Genomic DNA, 12,942 nt, shown 5'->3' on the forward strand with positions numbered 1-12,942 from the left:
TCCTCATTGGTAAAACGACGATAACAATAACTACCTTTCTAGGGTTATTGTGAGAATCACAAGAAATCGTGGACACAGAACCTTAGCAAGACACGTAAACTCATTATCAGAGCTGGATGAAACTTTAGCAGAACCCTGATTTGAATCCAAGATCCTTGGTATAATGCAAACTACTAGAAGGCAGGGATTGCCTCACTTTTGCTTAATGAATTCTTAATAAAGAAGTCCAGCCAACCTCATTTTACAGATGAGGAAATTGAGGCCTATACTGGTCAGTTGGTTTGCCTGGGGTCATACAGTCAGTGTCTGAGGCAAGTTTTAATCTTAGGTCTTCTGGACTGTTTTTCAGTTGTGTTCTACTCTCCATGACCCCAGTAGAGGTTTTCTTGACAAAAATACTGGAATGGTTTGCCTTCTTCTCCAGTTCATTTTACCACTGAGGAACGTGAGGCAAATAGGGTAAAGGGACTTACCCAGAGTCACACAGCTAGTTTATGTCTGAGATTGGATTCGAACTCAGGATTTCCTAATTCCAGGTGCTTTGTGCACCTACTTAGCTGATTCTTCCTCCCCCTCCCCCATCTAGTCATTCATTAGACTGATAAGGACATTGAGGCCTTGAGTGGACAATGACTGATCATCAGGATTGAGATTAGAGTCTGAATCTCTGGATCCCACCCTATTTCTCTTTCCCATGATACCCATTAAAACTTCAATCTTAGGTCATATTTTAATTTCATTTTCTGTGCCTTTAGAAGCCAGTGATTTATGATACTTAGCAAATTCGTCCCTGAAATTCTGAACATTCTTTCTGGAATCTTCCCTCAGCACAGATCCCCCTTTTAGGTCTGCATGAAGACAAGTTTATTTCACTTTTCCCTCACAGGGTCCTTCTTCAACTATTTCATTCCTTCCATTTAGTGGTGCACTGGAGCTGGTTTGCACAGCTTGTGCGAGCAGATGGTTAAATTTCCAGGGTGAACATTTACACCTCAGAAATCAGCAAATTACAAGTCAGGACTTGATTTATTGTTTTGTTGATTGTCTAGACTTGAGAAGGTGATAGAGAAAACATTAATAATGCAAAGTAAACTTAAAAGTGTGTCACGCATACATTCGGAGTCCCCCAAGTCGGTTGTTAAATATTTGCCAGCAAATTCCCACTTCCACATCTCTCACTTGCTCTCTCCTGGTAGTCCTCTTGCCCTTCTTGAGTCCTAGGGGTGCTATGAAATGAGATTCAGGTGACTTGTCCAGGGTCCTGACAGTAAACCAGTTAGTTAATAAACATTTTTTTAAGGTGGAGATATAAACATAAGTTAGTCAGCCAATTTTTTTGTTGTTCAGTCATTCTTCATGACACCATTTGGGGTTTTCTTGGCAAAGATAATGGAGTAGTGGGTCATTTCCTTCTCTATCTCATTTGACAGATGAGGAAACTGAGGCAAACAGGGGTAACTGATTTGCCCCATGTCACACCTGGTAAATGGATTTGAACTCAGGAAGATGAGTCTTTTCTAAGACTGGTACCCTATCCACTGGGCTATAAATACCAAGAGGCATTTATAAATTGTTTATGTGTGCCAGACACCAGGGATATACACAAAGAAAGGCAAAAAAAAATCTCTCTAAAAGAGTTCAAAGTCTAATGGAGGAGACAGCATGCAAACAGCTAAAAACAAACAAGCTCTAGCCAGAATAAATTGCAGATAATTAACAGAGGGAAGGCCCTAGGGTGGGGAAAGGTTTCCAGAAGATCATGCTTGGAGTGCCTGGGACTCTAGCTAGGATCCAGTGAGGGTTCTGCCTAAAAGAAGGAAATATGATTAAAAACTTCTACCTCTATTTATCACTTTTCCTGGTTGATTTAATTATCATGTTATACTGATTGATAACTGCCCAACTTGGGGTCTGCTAGGACCCTAAAGATCCTTTTTTTTCCTTGCAGATCAGTCAGAAGAAGAGAGTACAAGGGGGTGAGGTCAGTAAAAATGAGCCTCTTGAGTGCTGGGGACCTACAGCCTTCAAGGGCCCCCTTGTTTCAGATGCAGATGCTACAAGTTACCCAGACCTTCCCATACACGAGAAAGCAAAAAATTTTTGATCAGTGACTATTTCAAAATGGTTCCATGAATAGCTAATGAGATGATAGGCAGTAAAATAGAATCAAACCAAGAGAATGGAGGATACTGGTTTGAAAGGAGATGATCAGGCCCTCTGCTTGTCTGGAAATGGGACTGCCAGCCCCTGGGCCGGCTCACACCCACCCCTTGAATTGGCAGGCAGGGAGAGAGGGGAGAGAGGTTGGACAGATGGCATGCATTCTGTTCTCAAGAGTATGAAGGCTCTGACGTTTCTGGAGACTGGGAGCCTTGGGGAGTGAGAACCAAGAATTTGGCAGCCTGGGTTGGGGTTGGGGGGGGGAGGAGAATGAAGAGAGAAAGTGACTTTCTTAACTAAGAGGTGCCAAAATTCCCCAAGACTCTGAGGATGCATTGGCCCCTTGAGATCATGGGTGGAACAAGTGGATTTCTGTCCTCTGGCAGAAGCACAGTCTGATGAGATTCTATGGCTCGGCCTTCATGTGTCACCTCCAAGAGCAGATGGTCCTCTAGTGTCCCTTCTCTCTCATCCCTATTGAAGAGGTAAGACAACAGATGGTACTTCTGACTTTCGGGCCTTCACCTACATCTCTGCAGGTGAAGATTGTCGACTGGCTGTTGTCCTGAGTTTATGGTCCTATGCCCAGTGAATCATTTGTAGTGCACATAAACTATCTGCTTCACCAGTCAAACATGTCTTCAGCAATCTAAATGATGTGGTGACTTTTGAAAAAATTAATTTAATTAAATTCAATTTTTTCAATGAGCAAAAATCTATTTCCTTCCCTCCCATCTCTCTTTACTATTAAAAATAAACAAAATAATACAAACAAAACTACAGGAAACAACATACAATATACAAATATATATATATACAGTGTATAATACAATATAAAGATGTAAGTAAATAAATATAATCAAGGAAAACAAATTCTTGTTTTGGCTATGACCAAATAATCTATTATCATTCTGTATCCTGAATCCTCCACCTCTCTGTCAGATAGCATGCTTCAACATCAGTCTTCTGAAATTGTGGCTGGTCATTGCCTTTATCAGCCTTTCAAAAGATTTTGCCTTATAGCATTGTTATTATATGATTTGTTCGGGGCAGCTAGGTGGCATAGTGGAGAGAGCACTGACCCTGGAGTCAAGAGGACCTGAGTTCAAATCTGACCTCAGACAATAATTACCTAGCTGTGTGATCTTGGGCAAGTCACTTAACCTCATGGCCTTGCAAAAGCCAACAACAACGACAACAACAAAATAAATTGTTTTCCTGGTTCTGCTCACTTTACTCAGCATCAGTTCGCACACACTTTCTCTGAACCCCTTTCACCATTTCTTTTATAAAATTTCTTTTTATTTAAGGCACTGGGGTTAAGTGACTTGTCCCAGGTCACACAGCTAGATAATTATTAAGTGACTAAAGTCAGATTTGAACTCAGGTCCTCCTGACTACAGGGCCAGTGCTCTCTCCACTGTGTCACCTAGCTGCCCCTCTTTCACTATTTCTTCCACTCAATTGTATTACCCTACATTCATATATGTGGTGATCTTTGTCATATAACTAGGTAGATAGGGGTCCCTGAAATTGTATGACCCTAGAGGGAGAAGGTATGCTGTATTAGATATGGTATTGAACTTGGAGCCCTAATAATGATTGTCCTTCATTCTCAAAGAAGACTAAGACATCAGGGAGGTGATGCTATGACAAGCACATGAATTGGATTTGAGTGAGGGGGTACTGTGCTAAGTCAACAACCTCACTTTCTTCTCTGGAGCCATCTAGGTCCAGTGGCCAGATAGGAATCAGGACAAATGGAGAATTTCTGGATTAGAGGCAATTAGGATTAAGTGACTTGCCCAAAGTCACATAGGTAGCAAATGTCTCCTGACTCCAAGGTCAGTGCTCTATCCACTGCACCATCTAGCTGCCCTTGGGGTCATGAAGAAATGAGTTTGAAAACCTTTTGAATAACTAGCAATGCAACTGAGAAAATTACTTAACCTCCTTGTGCCTCAATTCTTTCATTTGCAAAGTAAGGGGTTCACTCCATTTCTATGCTATTATAATCCAATGTAGAAAAATGTCCTTTTTGGGGGTGGCTAGGTGCCGTAGTGGATAAAGCATCAGCCTTGGAGTCAGGAGTACCTGGGTTCAAATCCGGTCTCAGACACTTAATAATTACCTAGCTGTGTGGCCTTGGGCAAGTCACTTAATCCCATTTTCCTTGCAAAAAAAAAACCTTAAAAAAAAAGAAAAAATATCCTTTTTTTCCTCACCAAGAGGTATAGACTAACTTTGCTTGTTGGACAATCTGGCATCATATGGCTTTACCAGCAGTCTCTGTCTCTCTGAGGGTTGCTCATCATCTGTGTTCTTGCCCCTGATGTCCAGGGGACTCACATTCCTTCTACCCAAAGCAAGGTCAGGGACCATGTGGCAATGTAGCTAAGATACCTCTGTTCATGTCAATTGAACTGATTGCTTTGGGAGGAGGATGGGGGAAGGAAGGAATGAGTCCTTGGTTAAATGGGATCGAGATAGCGTATCAAACAAGTAAATTGATTTGGCAATCAGCTGCTTCTGAGTCTCAGTTCTGTTACCACCTACTGCTTTGAGACATTAAGGTAATCTCTGCTAGACACAGTATTTTTTCTTGGAGTTGGGAGGAGGGATCCAGGGCAATGGGGGTAGAAAGGACACAATTAAAGATGCCCTTACTTGTGAAGAATGCCTATTAACCCTATTATTATTATTCTTCCCCATGCCCCAGAGCCCCTGTGTTTATGACCAAAATGCTTGATGCCTATTGAGGAGACAGACTGGGAGATTCCTTCCAACTCCTGTTCACTCTGTTCATTTGCCAAGCTGTCCAGTAGAGCTCCAGGGACCAGGGATTGCAGAAGCTTTGAACCAATACATTAGGGTCAGGCAGGCCTGATTGGTGAGAACTTCATCATCATCATCATTAACATACATTTTTCTTTCTCTCTCTTTTAATTTTTTCTTTCAATTACATGTAAAAACAATTTTTAACACTCATTTTTGCTTTTCTAAATTTTTAAAATTTGTTTTTTATTTTTGGTTTTTGCAAGGCAATGGGATTAAGTGACTTGCCTAAGGTCACACAGTTAGGTAATTATTAAGTCCTCCTGACTCCAGTGCTCTATTCATTGAGCCATCTAGCTACCCCAATTTTTTTTTATTTTAGTTTTTGCAAGGCAATGAGGTTAAGTGACTTGTTCACAATCACATAACTAGGTAATTATGAAGTGTCTGAGGTTGGATTTGAACTCAGGTCCTCCTGACTCCAGGGCCAGTGCTTTATCCACTGTGCTGCCTAGCTGCCCCTTCTACTCCAATTTTTAACATTCTTTTAAAAAAATTTTGAATTCCAAATTCTCTCCCTCTCCCCTCCTCCTTGAGAAATCAAGTAATTTGATATAGTTAACATATATTTATTTTTTATTTTATTTATTTATTTTTTTTTAGGTTTTTGCAAGGCAAATGGGGTTAAGTGACTTGCCCAAGGCCACATGGCTAGGTAATTAGTTAACATATATTTATTTAAAAACTATTTATATTCAGGCACTGTGCCAAGCCCTGGAGATACAAAGAAAAAGCAAAAACCCAGCCCTTGCCCTCAAAGAGCTTACATTCTATTATTATTAGGTTTGGGTTTTTTTGCAAGGCAATGGGGTTCAGTGACTTGCCCAAGGAGACACAGGTAATTATTAAGTGTCTGAGGTGGGATTTGAACTCAGGTACTCCTGACTCCAGGGCCAGTGTTCTATCTACTGCACTACCTAGTGGCCCCTAAAGAGCTTACATTCTAATGGAAGAGACAATATACAAACAACTACACAAGACACACTGTAAGAGGAAGGTAGATTGAGGAAGGGGACTAGCAGGAGAGAATAAGAAAAACCTTTTGAAGGTGAGATTTGAGGCGAGTCTTGAAGGAAGCTAGGGAAGCGACAAGTTTGAAGAGAGAGAAAGGAGAACATCAAAATCACTGGAGATGGCCAGGACAAAGATATGGAGTGAGTTATGTGTTGGGGAGCCTCGAGGAGGCCAGTTGTTGGATGATAGTATGCACAAAATGAAGCAAAGTGTAAGCAAATTGGAAAGGTATGGAGGAAACAGGTAGGAAAAGACTTTGAAAACTTTTTAGATTTTAGATTTAATCCTGGAGATCATGGATAGTCCACTGAGTAGGGAGGGCAGTGAAATGGCTAGTCTGGTACTGTAGGGAAATCCCTTTGGCAGCTGAGTGAAAGGTAGATTGAGGTGGGGAGAAGCTGGAGGCAAGGAGACCTGACTAAGAGGCTTTTGAAATAGTCTGGGTATGAATAAATGAGGATCTGTCCCAGAGTGGAGGCAATGTTGCAGGAAAGAAGGGTTATCTATAAGATATATATATATATATATATATATATATATATATATATATATACATATATATATATATATGTATATATGTATATATTGTGAAGGTTAAAACGATGAGATTTGGCAACAGACTGGCTATATGGAGTAAGTGAGAGTGATAAGTATCCAGATGGTGAGCCTGGTTGACTGAAGAATGGTGGTATCCTCAGTAGTAAGGGAAAGTTCAGAAGAGAAGAGGATTTGGGGTGAAGGTTAATGAATGTTGGACTTAATGAATGATGGAGCAAGAGGCAGTTGGTGATTCCAGTCTGGAGCACAGTAGAAAGGTGGGAGAACTGAGAATCAGCTGCATAGAAAAGATGATCAGATTCATGGGAATTGATGACACCAAAGATGAGTTAGTACAAAGCAGAGGTGACACTGCATTGGGCCTACAACCTCCACAAGAAGGCTGAGTTAGATTAAAATGGAATTAGGAAATATTTTACAAAATAAGTAAAAATACAATCGAACATTGACAATATCAGTATGTGGTTGCTTAAGTCAACTTGTACCCTCAGGTATCTTTATGTAAAGTTTAGTGGCTCCATTTCTGTTTGAGTTTGACAGCACTGGAAGAGAGGAAGAAAAAAGAAGGTCCAGGGCAGACTCTTGGGAAACCTATGGCTAGTGGACATAAAGTAGAGGGAGATCCAACAAATAAACTGAATAGTTAGTTGAACAGGAGGAGAACTGAGTCATGCCATGAAAAGATAAAGAGGAGAGACTATTCTGAATTATAGACACGTTTCTCTAGGAGTTTAGCCAGGAAAAGGAAGAAAAATAATTCATCCCAGCTTATGTCATGTCTTCCATGGACCTGACCATGCTCCTTCATTTGAGCTATTCTTCCCAGCTGCTTCCTCTACTTTATGCTTTTGTGTATTGTAGTCACATCAGCATTGGAAAAGACATTTCAACCAACTGCTCTAGAGGGCCACTCACCATTCTCTAACCTGACTTCCTTCCCTGGTCACCATTGCCCTTGCTTGATATGTTACCTCTCCCCATAAAGAATGTAAACCTCTTGTGGGAAGAGGGTTTTGTCTTGAATCTCCAGTTCTGAGGACATAGTAAGCACTTTCTTATTCATTCATCCATTCATTCAACTCTTAGATTCTGTGGTGAGATTTCTCCTCCATGAACTGTAAATTGTCTAGTACTAACTTGTGGTCAGAGATTTGTAGGTTTAATGGACTAATTGGCAAAAGATGGAAAGGGGAAGGTTGAGCAACAGGAGTGTTGGAGGTCCAGACCCTCAACCTCTCCAGAAGGCATTAGACTGCCCAGGAAAAAAGGAATTAGAATCCACTGAGAAGGTATGGCCCTAGACAAGTGTGAACTCAGAGGGTTGTTCAATCTTGGACATCAGTTTAAAAGTGGAGGAAGAAGGAAGATGAAGGAGAAGGAAAAGCCCATTCTGAACTGTTAGGTTATTACTTGAAGGATAATGTTCAAATTTCTTAATATTTGTAGCCCTGCCATGGCCTCAAAAATTTAATCTCTGATGTATGTCCAGTCTGAACCTGCCCACTGGAGGTTGACCTTTAGATCCCTCTGTCTGCTGGAGGTATCACAGATTCCCACTCCACTCTAACCCCCCCCAAATCTACTTATTCTCTTGGGAGGGGGGCATTTACTCAGTTATTGCTCCCCAAGGTCCTCTGGGCCTTACCATGTCTTCTGTTGCTTTCTCTTCCCAAATGATATCTAGACTTTCGGTCTGCCATAACTGGAACATCAGCATGAGCCCTCTTTTATATGTTTCTCCCTCCTCTATAGGATGTGAGTTCCTTGAGTTCATGGACTGACTTAATTTTCTATTTTTACTCCCAGAATTTACTTGTTTTTATGAAGCAGCTAGGTACTGTTGTGGATGGAGCACTGGATTGGAATCAGGAAGACCTGAATGCTAATCTTGCCTCAGACACTTAACTATGTCCCCTAGACAAGTCTATTAATTTGTTAGTCTCATGTTCTGCATTTAGAAAGTGTGGACAATAATGGTAGTTAACTCATAGTTTGTTGGGAGGTCCAAATGAGATTTTATATATATAAACTTTAAAATACTACATCAATTTTTAGCTATTATTATTATCAAATGATTTAATGTAATGAAGATTGTATTATCCAATGCTGATAAAGTAAGACTCTATCCATGCCTGAAATGCTTTCCTTCTTTATCTTTGCTTCTTGGAACCCCTGATTCCTTTGAAGGCTCACATCAAATGCTATGACCTGTTAGAGGATTCCCCAGTTATCTGATCTGGGGCCTCAGTGGCCACCCCACATTGAGTTTAAGGAAAGCCCCAACCTCTGCAGCTAGGCCTTGTGGCAGTGAGTGAACCTAAAGCTGAAAATTCTTTTTTTTTTCAAGTTTTTTTTTTTTTACAAGGCAATGGGGTTAAGTGGCTTGCCCAGGGCCACACAGCTGGGTCATTATTAAGTGTATGAGGTTGGATTTGAACTCAGGTCCTCCTGACTCCAGAACCAGTGCTCTATCCACTGTGCCATCTAGCTGCCCCTAAAGCTGAAAATTCTAACCAGAATTCTTGGAGGGTCTTGGACCAAGAGCTAAAGGAGGTCCAGGGAGCAGATGCTCATTTCCTTGACCTGATTTCTGCAGGCTTTGGTTCCTCCAATATCTGAGGCTTCCTCACATCCCAAGATTCTGAATCATGGAAGAGTGCTGACCATTTTGGGTCCCATGCCTTTTTTCCCCTATTCTTTTTTCCCAGGTACCATTGCCTCTGCTGTGGGTTGGGCAGTGGGCAGGTTTGACACTCTGTTTTGTTGACATCAGTCATCCCCTACACTCTAAGCTTGTTTCTTCGGGACTCAATATGTCGTGGGGCTGAGCAGAAGGCAATTCCAACCCAGAGAAAAAATATGGTGGGCTATACACTCTTTTGTTTTCTTTTGAAACTGTTGAGGAGGGTTTCTTTCATTCTATAACCTCTCCTATGTGGCACTTGAAACCTCTGTCCCTCATCCTCATTTCCATCTCTCCTTCTGTGAGCTGATGAGGGTCTGCACCAGTGCTAGAGAAAAGGAGATGTATTTATAGGAGGATGTGGTGAATAGAAATGATAAAACTTGATAGCACATTAATAAATGGGGGGGGAGTGAGAGTGAGGAAGCTGTGATTCTGGATGAATGGGAAGATAGTACTCACCATTCTCTGTGACCCTGACCCAAGCTCCCCCCCCCCCCCCCCCCGTCTTTGATCACCCTTTATAAAAAAGTCAAATTTAAGCCTTTAGACCCAAAAGGACCCTTAAAGATAATCCAATCCAATCCTCTGTCTCTTTCCCCATTTTACAGATAAGGAAATCAAAGTGCCACAGGTACTGGGATTTGAATCTATACACTCTGACTCCAAATGATATTCCTCTGCCCAAGTTTCTTTAGCTTCAATCCTTATGAACTTCTTGCTTCAATGTTTTCTTTGTTATTTCGGACCTTATTCCTGTGTCAGCCTTACTTCTCAGTCACTGCCTTAGCCAGGGGATGGGGAGGGATACTGCTGACAAGCACTGGGGACCTTCCAGGTGCCAGCCAGCTCTGAATCTCAGAGGGTCTAGAGATGGCTTCACCGTCCCTAGCGCCTCAACGTCCCACCATCTTCAAATGGGAACCTTCTAAAGTCCCTTCATTAATAGTCCTTTCCTTAAACATGACCTTCCACTTTCGCTGCCATGGTCTCACCTTCCTGATGTCCTGATGGGCCTCTTGCAGAAGGAAGGACAAACACCCACCCTCACCTTCCCCTTCCTGGCATGCATCTAGGGACTGATGAGTTAGCTCCCCTAGGAGAGTATAAGCCCGTTGAGGGCAAGCTCTGGGTTTCTGCTTTTCTCGGAATCCTCAGCGGGTCTGCCTTAGAACGAAAGACCAGGGAACGCTTGCTGGCTACCTTCGGTCTTGGGTTCGGATCCTCAGACTCAGCGCACGCTTTGTTGCATGGAAAACCCTTCCCAAACGCTTGCCCGCCCCCCAGCTCCCGAAATCCCGGCCACCCCTTTCTCCTGAGATAAGCCCAGGACTGAAGGCACTTGAGGAGAATGCGGCAGTCTGGCTACAGACGAGGCTGCCGACTGGAAGACAAAAACAACAGACCTGCCAATTTGGGTGTTCATTTGCATAGTCTATGCCGGTTGTCAAAATGCGGGGGGATTGTCTTCCTGTCCCGCAGCCCCTCCCTCCCGCATCCCCTGCCGGATCAGCCGAGGCTGGGCTCTGACTCCTGGGGCGGGGGTCCCCCCACTCCCCTCTGAGGCCTAGGAGTGTCAGCCCCCCCCGAAATCCCGGCTTCCTTGGGGACCCGCGCCCTCTACTCGCAGCCCGGCCCTCCTTCTGCATTAAAGCTTAAGCTATGCAAATAACTAACGGGAGGGAGCCCGTTTAAAGTATTTAGACTAAATGAAAAAAGGCTTTCATCAGTGCTAATGAGCCATTCAGGATGCCTCCCTGGTGAATTCACTCTCTCCTTGCCTCCCTGCTCTGGTTCTCCCCCCCCCCCCTCACCCCCAATAGACCTCTTCTCTCTCCCCCACCCCTACCCAGCACTCCTGGGGAGTGACAGCATCACAGGGCCAGGGGGCTGGCCCTATCAAACTCCCGCAAAGAGGAGCCCCCTCCACACCTGGACTGCCTCGACCTCTCCCTCCACCCTCCAAGTTCTCCTCCGGGGCTTGCGGAAACACTCCATCACTATGATGCATGCCACTGGCAGGGCTGGGTGGAGGGAAAGGGAAAGGGCAAGTCGGGGAGATAATGACAATTTTTCCTGGTGGCTCAGGGCAGGAAGTCTAGATGACCTTGGATAAGTCTTTTATTCTCATCTGCAACATGATGGGGTTGGGTTAGAATGCGCTCTAGACTGTAGGTCCTAGGATTCTTTGAGACTGGTGCAATGGAATGAATTGTGAATTTGGCATGAGGGCGGGGTGTAGGGTTTTAGTGGATTCTAGAATCGGAGGTTCTGCCTTAGTTCTTGTGTGATTATGAGCAAGCCCCTTTCTCTGGGTCTCAGTTTTCCAGGTCTATTGTTTCACAACCAACTTCCCAAGGGGAGGGAGTAAGGGAGAATCACTGTGGTGTGTTAGAACTTTGGGAAGCCAACTTGGAATGGGAGGGTTGGAGGACAAAATCCTGAGTTCTGTAGTCTCTCAGACACTTCCTGGCTCTAGCTAGGGAATCCTGGGATAGTTCCAAAGTCATTTAATCATTCTGAGCCCTACTTGCTCACTTGTTTCAGTCCTGTCTTGACTCTTCGTGACCCCATTTGGGGTATTCTTGGCAAAGATAATGGGATGGTCAGCCATTTCCTTCTCCATCTCATATGATAGATGAGAAAACTGAGGTGAATACAGTTGATTTGCCCAGGGTTACATAGCTAGTAAGTCTGAATTTGAACTCAGGTAGCCCATGGTTTTTTTCATTGTGCCACCTAGTTACCTCTATGACTCCCCATCTTGAAGAGAAGAGAGCAGAGCTTAAATGACTTATAAATGATGTGGCTGGTAAGTAGTGGAGATGGGATGATAGCTCCTCTTCATGCTGGTCCTTAGTAGAGGAGCTGGCCTGGCCTGGGCTGGATAAGCCAGGAGTTGAGGCAATATCTGAGCCCAAGAACTTACTTCAGGAATAAGAACAAGGAAATCTGGGGACAGGAAGGCAAGGTTAGAGATTTACTGAGGGAGACTGTTAGTGGGGGACACTTTCCCTGCTTCCCCACCATCCCCCACCCCAGCCTTCCTCCACCTTTCCTGGCTGCCTGGATCTGAGAGGTTAAGCTGGCCAAGCACAGTGAGAATGAGATTTTAATGGGATCCATTTATTATCCCATAAAAGTTAATGAGTTTATCCAGGAGGTGCCCCGGCCCCTTTCAAGTTTTAATAGGGGATTAGTGCTGTGCCTGGGCCCAAAGACCTACATTAACCCCCCCAGACCCAACTTCTTCAAGAGCCAATGGGGAATGAAGAAGGGTTATTCCCATGAGCTCAAGGCTTCTCATGCTGGCTGGCTGTCCCCTTGGGTTTATCTGCCCATCCTATGTCACCCTCTCATCTCCCGGCACATCCCAACCTTGGCCCTGGGAGTGAAGTTGCCTGGGGTCAAGTCTGAAATATTCTCAACAGATCCTCAAACCATATCCCCCCCCCCCCCAACCTCAGAACTAAAACAGTGTCAGGTGGGCCATAGAGAACATCTCTAACTACTAACTGTCCCCTCATGCCTGAGTACCTGCAATTGCTGGAGGCTCTAATCTGGTATAATGAAAATAATGAATCCCTATAAAGTTTTATACTTTTCAAAGTTTCCATTATCTCATTTCATCCCCACCTAACTAGATGAGTAGCTAGGAGATGTGCAGTGAGAAGGCCAGCCAATGATTTGAC

General features: G+C 43.5%; 1 protein-coding gene across 1 annotated transcript in view; it reads right to left on the bottom strand.

Moving 5' to 3' along the window:
* SEZ6 (seizure related 6 homolog) overlaps positions 1-11,261 on the bottom strand; it is a 52,981-nt gene extending 41,720 nt beyond the window's left edge. The window contains exons 1-3 of the mRNA XM_074190100.1: positions 11,183-11,261; positions 10,521-10,634; positions 10,302-10,346 (exon numbers count right to left, since the gene is read on the bottom strand). Of these exons, the coding sequence (XP_074046201.1) occupies positions 10,302-10,346; positions 10,521-10,634; positions 11,183-11,261 (238 nt within the window). The remainder of the gene's footprint in view (positions 1-10,301; positions 10,347-10,520; positions 10,635-11,182) is intronic.
* Between the last annotated feature and the right edge of the window lie 1,681 nt (positions 11,262-12,942).

Source organism: Macrotis lagotis, chromosome 5 (assembly GCF_037893015.1).
Source record: "Macrotis lagotis isolate mMagLag1 chromosome 5, bilby.v1.9.chrom.fasta, whole genome shotgun sequence".
Lineage (NCBI taxonomy): Eukaryota > Metazoa > Chordata > Mammalia > Peramelemorphia > Peramelidae > Macrotis > Macrotis lagotis.